The 8,347-nt window shown below is 34.0% G+C and overlaps 1 protein-coding gene across 6 annotated transcripts; it reads right to left on the minus strand.

Annotated features, from left to right (window-relative positions):
- Positions 1-1,989: 1,989 nt before the first annotated feature.
- On the minus strand, positions 1,990-7,344 carry LOC21389722. 6 transcript variants are annotated; one of them, XM_024163563.1, is made up of 3 exons: positions 7,033-7,344; positions 5,373-5,415; positions 1,990-3,644 (listed from the first exon to the last, which is right to left on the minus strand). In XM_024163563.1, the coding sequence occupies exon 3, from the start codon at positions 3,587-3,589 to the stop codon at positions 2,183-2,185; it is 1,407 nt and encodes a 468-aa protein (XP_024019331.1). In that variant the 5' UTR covers positions 3,590-3,644; positions 5,373-5,415; positions 7,033-7,344; the 3' UTR covers positions 1,990-2,182. The 6 variants fall into 6 exon arrangements, with proteins under 6 accessions (XP_024019331.1, XP_024019330.1, XP_024019328.1 ...); XM_024163562.1 differs by having other exon boundaries at positions 5,377-5,494; XM_024163560.1 differs by having other exon boundaries at positions 5,373-5,494.
- Positions 7,345-8,347: the final 1,003 nt, after the last annotated feature.

Here is an 8,347-nt window from a genome sequence, read left to right on the forward strand (position 1 = left end):
AAAAAAATAAAATTGTGTTTAGTTATAATTATTAATTAATATATTATAAAATTATTGATAAATATTAAAAAATAAAAATATAAAAGAGAAAATAATTTTTAATTATTTTTTAATTAACAAAAATCATTCATACTATTTTTTATTTTTATTTTTATTTTCATTCTCAAAATATTTGTTAAACAAATCCATTTTACAAACTGTTTTTACCTTGATAACATACAAAAATATTTTTAAAAATAATTTAAAATTAATTCTAAACGTACTCACAGTTTATTGCTTTCCTTGTACACAAAGTGACAAATGCAAGGATCTCATGAATATATCTTGTCGTCGGAATCGACCGGAGACTGATGGAAGCGTGAGGAAGAGAGGGTACGGAATACGGATACGGGTTTCATATTGGCGGGCCTGGGCTTATAAGGTGACTGGGTTGGGTAAGAAGCACATGTACTGGGCCTTAATTGGGCTTGTAAGAGATATAACAAATAGTAAAAAATAAACCAATATGAAAAGCTGAAGAAAGTATATAAGTTAATTTTTAATTATATAAATTAATAGGCTATAACTTATTAAGTTATGGTTCATAACTAGATAAATTATGGACAAACTTGTTAAGTTATGGTTCATAGCCAGACAAGTTATGGATAATTATGGACAATAACTTGTCAAGTTATGGTTCATAACTAGATAAGTTATGGACGAAAACAGTAATTTGGCATTTTTTATTAACTTATGTAAACTATTGGCTTATTAATTATAATTTATCTCAAGTCTTGGCTTATTTCTCTCTTTCTCGAGTTACATATGTGTCCATTATGCCATGGACCAAAAAGGAAATGTTCCTAAGTTGTAATATTTTCTAGGATAAATTACATGAATGATTTCCAAACCCTTTAAAAGATAGATAGTTTGGTCTTTAAATTTTTATTTTGACGAAACGAACCTTAAACTATTTAAAAAGGTGTAATGTAGTCTTTTTCGTCAGATGCCGTCCAAAAAATAACGGCATAATAACCTAAAAGGATGATATTACAGTCTCTTATTATGAGGTGATTTTTTAGTCACAATCGACTTTAATAGGTTATGATTTGATCCATATTTTTGGACGGCATTTAACGGAAAGGACAACATTACACATTTTTAAATAGTTTGGAGCTCGTTTCATAAAAAAAAGTTTAAGGATCAAACTATCACTTTTTGATAAATTTGGGGGACCATTTGTGTCAATTATCCTATTTTCTATTTTTCAACTTCAACCTTCATAAGATGCAATGGCACGTTGTGTCGTTTTTACAAAAGCATACTCTACAAGTAATGAAGTTTTAAATTAGTTTTTTCAAATTTCATTAAAATTAATTATTATTTGATTATAAGATAATTCTTGCATTCTAAAAAAATGATTTCAGCATTCTATTTTATGTACATATTATTCTAACTTTAATACAATAGAAATATGGGTATTTTTACAAAATATTTACATAATAAGATTTAGCCAGAGGTTATGATGTATGCCTAAAATGATTGAGATGCCATTAGTTGATTCACTGAAACACGCATAAAATCATGTTTTCCTCTCTCTCTCTCTCTCCTCTCTCTCTCTGTTCCCTGAAAAGGCGAAGCAGGCAAAAGTAAATAGTTGCAAAAAGATAAACTATATCTCAACTTTTTTGCCAACAAAATACACATTATAGAAAGAAGATAATAAGTTCAGCTATATTATTCTAATCAAATATATGCCATGTAAAAATAGCGCATTAATAACAATGCAACCACAAAAAATCCAAATTGACAGGCGATGGATCAATCATGATCAATTTCCCTATTCAGTCCTGTCCATCCTGGAGTTGTAAGTTTGTTACCTGAGAAGACGCAAAACAAGATTTGGGCAACATATAAAGAAACAAATGAAGAAATTAACGGAAACTATAATTACTCTAAGATAAAACGGCTCCTACAGAAAAGAGGAGAATAGTTGCCACATCAAAAATTAAAACCATCATAAGCTGTCAATAGGGGGGGAAAAAAAAAGGGTCTACAAAATTTTTTTGTCTATGCCTATAGAATGATTTTCATAATATGGCAACTAAGAGACTACGTTGTCTGTTTTTATTAGTTTCTCCTGTCCTTCCTCCAAAAACAAGTTGCAAATCCTGCTGAGATTGTTTGACACCAATGAATATATCTAAGACTGCAAAGCATCCGTTTCATCACATTCCATGTTGATAATTTCACCGGAAGGACTGCGGATCTCCAATTCGGTTAGCTCAGGTGGAACACGTCCTTCAGATGTAGGCTTGGATTCAGAACGAATGGCCTCTTCTCTGTGTTTCACTGCCGAGAAAGAGACTGCACCAGTAATTTTAGTAGAATCACCCACAGGTGGCTTACCTTCTCCATTGGGAACCTCAACAGCATGCCCCAATTGCGGTTCTGCCAGAACACCTTCTTCATTGCCATGTTTCTTCATTGAATTGTTGACCAACTCAGAATTCTCGAATGCGGGTTCAGAAGCCACAGGTGCTTGGTTGAGTTCTAGATTCAGAGTCTTCACCTCATCACAAGTCGAATCATTCCTAGGGTCAGAGCTCAGAGCTGCATCATGAATCTCAGGTTCCTTAACAACAGCTTCAACGCCCTGAGATATGTCAACAACTGGCGTAGGTGCCGGTTCTTCCTTCGATTCTTTGTTTGCCTCAACATCAGTAGGTCCTTTCACCAGTGTGGAAGTCTCAATACCAGGGAACACGTCAGCAGCGGGTTCAAATTCTGACTCTTCAGTTGCCTCAACTTCATTAGGTCCTTTCATCAGCTTGGAGGCTTCAGCACCGAGCAAGGTGTCAACAAGTGGTTCAGATTCTGGTTCTGTTTTTGATTCTTCATTTGTCTCCACTTCATTAGGTCCTTTCATCGGCTTGGGGGCTTCAGTTTCTTGTAGCACCTCAACTGGTTCATCAACCTTTGGCTCCTCCATTTGTGGTGGAAGGACTTTTCCACTCAGTGAAAGACCTGTATCAATCTTTGGCACATTATCTGCTACAGGTATCTTAACAGCTGTGGACCGGTGCTCAGGTGCTTCTGAAATGCCAGATTGAAGATTAGAAAGTTGAGAGTAGAATGCAAGTGCAATTTTAGGCACTTGGTCTTTTAGCTCAGCAGGTTGCTTAGCATTTTGCTCTGAGTGAACAGAACCAGAAGGCTGAGATTGCCGTTTAAGATCTGGGAACGGGACCGCTCTTCTTGTGTACATTCTGGCATTAGGAGCCACATCGTTTTCTGCAGTAATTGGAGTGAACCGCCCAGGAAGAAATACAAGACCTCGCAGCTGAGTGTCAGTGTTGCCTACCTTCACATTAACAAGGTAACCAGCACCAAAGGTGCCATCAATGACACCTGTAACCACCTGACCCACCATTCCATCAGCTTCATCACCTGAAGCCCCACATACTTTGCTTTTCTTCGAACTGTCTGGCGCAGGTACTGCAGGTGTGTTCTCTGCCTTTTTCGGATCCTTGCGTGGACGTCCTCGTTTCCGCTTAGCAGGGACCTCTACAGGTGATAAAGCATGCGACCCTTGAATCTGTTGGCTCATCTTTCACGAATAAATGAAACAGCTGAAAGTTGCACAATAGTTTTTGAAACTTTTCCTGCAAAGAATAAACTCACTAAGTTTTCCACGTGTTTTTCTTTCTTTTTTTTTTAAAAAAAAAAAAGGGGAATGGAAACAACAATGATATTCCTACAATGACAACTGGTCAATGTTATTAATAGCCGTCCTATTTTAGCACATTTGCCCCCTAAACTTGTGGTTTAACAAATTTTCCCCTAAACTTTTAATTTTGGCAAGTTGCCCCCCAAACTTGTAAATTTGTTGCAATCTGCCCCATTTTGATGATGATTGTGTTAAATTAGTGTCAAAAAAGCACATTCAGCCAAAAATTTCAACATTCCAATTCAAAATGGAGCACATTGAACAAATTTACAAGTTCGGGGCGCAACTTGTCAAAATTAAAAGTTTACGGGGCAATTTGCTAAACCACGACAAGTTCGGAAGGCAATTGTGCCAAAAACCCTAAATTATATACCAGGTTTCGCCCAAATTGAACAGGTGATTAACCTTCAAAGAAAGGACCCATTCAATTAACCAATTTATATAAGTTCACCACCAAGGCTTCATTTGGCTGAAATGTCATCTATCTTCAAAAACTAGAAGGCCTTTTGTTTGGGCTAAAATAAAGACAAGAAGACGGGATAAGTTGATGACAAGAAGATGCACTAAACTGACCATGTCGAAATCATAACTTAAAATCCAGAGGCAAGCAAAATAAAGATCCTATGTCACGGTGGGAAATAAAATAGAAATGGGTTAAGGTGATCACTAAATTTACACTGACAAATGATTGATGCCTACCATATTAAATGAAAAGTTACCCTAAACAACATTATACTAGTCATGCTCAACAGAAACTAAGGCACAACAATTAAAAAAATAAATAAATAAAAAATAAGCACACAAGCTGCACAGTTTAAACATGTCATGTTCATGACAGATAGGAAGATAGAAGGATATAAAAGTTGAGAGGTTTCTACAGTTATACAATGAAAGAGGACACCGGAAAGGCAGAGGTTGAAAGGTTGTGAACTTTGTAACTTTATAACAGAAAAAAGTAGTCATTCTTATTTATCCAAGAAAAGGGGGAAAAATAAGAAGTAGCAATTAATTAAACAATATGGTCACCAACAATAAAGAAGATCAGGCCATAGGAAAGCATGATAGCAAAAGACTGGAGAAATAGCCTTGCAAGTGAAATGAGATCACTGCTTCCCTTTTCAGAAGACGCTAGTGATCCCCAAGATACAAATGATAATGGTAAAACAAGTGACATTGCCTTAATATGTTATTCACAACGAACAACTATCACTGGGACATAATTACAGGCTCGGCGCACACCAAAAAGACGTAAAAAGTTATTTAGAAAACTCCAATTTGCCGAGGAGTGAAAAATCAAAACTGGCAATGGAAAAACAAAGAATTTAAACTTCAAATCATAAAGAAAAATAGTAAAAGAAAGTGCGAAAAGAAAAAGAGCAAAACAAAAGACAAGAAAAAAAAAGCACATATAAAAATAACAAAAGCAAAGATCCTCTAATTTTTCTAGGATTTCCTTAAAACCTAACAAATATCATCAAGATCTGTCCATACAACCATTCATACAAAGATCTCCATTGTCCATATAATTACTAATATCAAGACTTTAATAAGATAACCAGATCTCAACCAATATTGCAAGCAAAGGACTTTTCATTTGAGTTGCTATTACTAACAAACAATACAACTCTTGGCCCACAAGATTTAGTTAAAAGGCTAATTATACCTGCCTCTAGTTTACTGTATGAACGTCTCTTTCGACCTCGTCGCTATCAGCACCACAAGAGGAAGATAGGGCGCCGACAATGAGAGCCACAAATAAATGAAAGCCTTCTTAGAAAACCCTAGCTGCATCTTTTAAAGGGTTTACAATTGAAATAGCACGTTAAAGAGGAGTAATTAACAATTCTACCATACGAAGTTCGGGTCGGGCAGGGCTCGGAAAAAGCATATATTCAAGCAATTAACTAGCATGTACGGCCCAAATCCAAGCTCAAAGTAGCTTAATCGTCCAAAATCCAGGCCAAACAACTAGGCTTCAAATAATTTCAACCTCATAAATCACATTAGTTGAACCAATTAATAATTTACTGGCATACCTAACATGTTTCAAATTTTTAGATCCTTTTCCAAAACTTACAACCAAACAATCCATACATCTCGCTCCCGTAAGACGAGTTACATCTTTCTCTTTTTTCACCAAGTACATTCTACAACATAGCACCAAGGATGAAACTTTTGTACAAAAAAAAAAAAAAAAAGAAACTTGATGCATTAATCAATTAATATTTAACAAGATTTTACAGAAACGTCAGATGTCCACAAATAGTACGAGAGCAAGGTACAAACGAAAAGATTATTACTTGATCTCTGGTACTAATGTTTTCCTTGTAAAGGAAATGATTAAACTTAAACCCAAATCCAAACTCCATGTTCAACCCTTCAAAAGAATAAACCAACAGAATAATCACACACTTAATGATACCCGAGCATCATCAATGGTACAAGATTTCTCCATTCATCCCTTCAAGTTCTCTTTATGCACCCCATAATTTAATCCTTTAATCCGATCATATCTCTATACATTAAAGAGCCATACTTGTTTATTACAATAATGTCATGACATTTCCAATCATAAAAGTAAAATTTCTAATTGTTTTCTCTTAAATCTTTCCACCCTGCACCACATTATCATAATATCGAGATCCCTATATTGCAATCATTCAAAGCGAACCAAGAAGAATTGAAAATTATGCAACGAAATAACAAAAAATAAAAAATAAAAGAAGGGGGAAATCATCATTATGAAAAAAGGAAAAAAAATGAAATCGACACCCACACACACATTCAAAGTCAAATGATAACGCATATGAAGCTTCGGCTGCAACGTAATCAGATAAAAATTCGACTCCAAACATGTCCCAAACTAAAAAAATAATAAATACTAAATAATAAATAATAGTAATTAAAAAAAAAAAAAGCTTCAAAACGCTAGAGCCCATTATCTTAAGCGCAAAGAAATGCATACCCTTTTGAGTTTTGAGATATACCGCATATATGTAATCCTTTCTTGATGGGTATTTGGTACCCTCATTTAGCCCTCTTATTCAACCCCCCCACCAAAAAAAAAAAAAAAAAAAAAGAGCTAAATTTCAGCTCACTTTCCGAATAACCCAGAAATATAATTATTTCTAAACAGGCAAAAGAGTCTCGTCACCGCTCGGATCACAACCATAAATGCCAATACTGATCAAGCAAATCAAAATAAAATACACACACATATATATGTACGCATATACATCAGTATTGCATCATTTCATGAAGAAAACCAAACGACAATAAAGAGTCACAATCACGAGAATGTGTGCAGAACTTGGAATACTTACAAGTAGGCCTGAAGGAGTTGGAGAATCAGTAGGGGAAACACAACCGATTCGCGGCAATTGACAGGAAAATGTTTTTTACTTTTTTTCTGTATTTATTTCTTTCTTGGTTAAGGCTTTGTTCGTTTGGCATAGTTTTATGCATTAAACATGGAGGTTTCTATTTTTATTTATTTAAGGAAAATGTAGGAATGGGAAAATAACCGAAAATTGAAGGTTGTATGAATTGGCGCTGGGTTTTGTTCTCATTTGGACTCCCGCAGGACACAAACGACACAACTTCTTTTTCGGTTTCTCATCTTCTTCTTCTTCTTCTTTTTTTTTTTTTTTTTTTTTTTTTTTTCTTTTTTTTTTTTTTTTTTTTTTTTTTTTTTTTTTTTTTTTTTTTCTGTCGCTTTATTTCTGTGAGATTGTGAAATTTTATTTTATTCTTAAAGAAAAAACTAGTTAAATGCTTGATCAAAAATTTCAAAATTATAACTATTATAAGTGTCACCTAAAATGACACCTATCTTTTCCTTTAAAAGTGAAATAATGCTTAGGAATATCAATAGATATATAATTTTTTATTAATAATGGACATGTTAATCTTTTAATACATATTAATAAACAATGGTAGCAAGTTGTTATGTTTTAATTAATAGATACATAATTTTTTATTAGTAATTGATATGTTAATCTTTTAATACATATCAATAAAAATTGACGACTCACCCATCTCATAAAAGTTGTTAGAAAAAGTTAAATTAGAGTTAACATATTAGAATTAGTATGCATTGCAATTTCTTTAAAGGGAAAATTTTAGTTTGATATTTTGTGTTATATTGAAATACATTTTTAGTATTGTGTGTTTTTTAATAATATTAAATAGATACCTTAACGTTAGAAAAAAAATTGGTACTCTGAGACAGATTTATTAGATTTAGGCTTAGTTTAGTAGAGATTTTAGGGGGTCAAAATTAATTTTTTTTTTCAGCTAAAACTCTTTATTGTGTTTGATAAACACTTTAAAAACTGATTATCAGAGAATCCTAAAAAAATTTTAAGTTGAAATAGCTCGCTTACTACTCTTGACTGTAAATTGTGCGGCAATCTACCAAGCTTCATTAATGAAATTTTCGTTATTCTCAAAATAATCCTGCCGAATCCAAAAAAATCTCAACCTCACTCCTTCGCCATCTCTCCTCTCTGAAACTGACTCTGAACTCTGAAATTCTCAGCTTCCTCCCTCCTACCTTTAGGCGGTGATTCATTTTCTTCCGTTCGTTTCTAGGGTTTCGGAATTGGTTTCCAAGTGAATGCCGGAGCCAAGGGCTCG

This window comes from Morus notabilis, unplaced genomic scaffold (genome assembly GCF_000414095.1).
Source record: "Morus notabilis unplaced genomic scaffold, ASM41409v2 Scaffold419, whole genome shotgun sequence".
Lineage (NCBI taxonomy): Eukaryota > Viridiplantae > Streptophyta > Magnoliopsida > Rosales > Moraceae > Morus > Morus notabilis.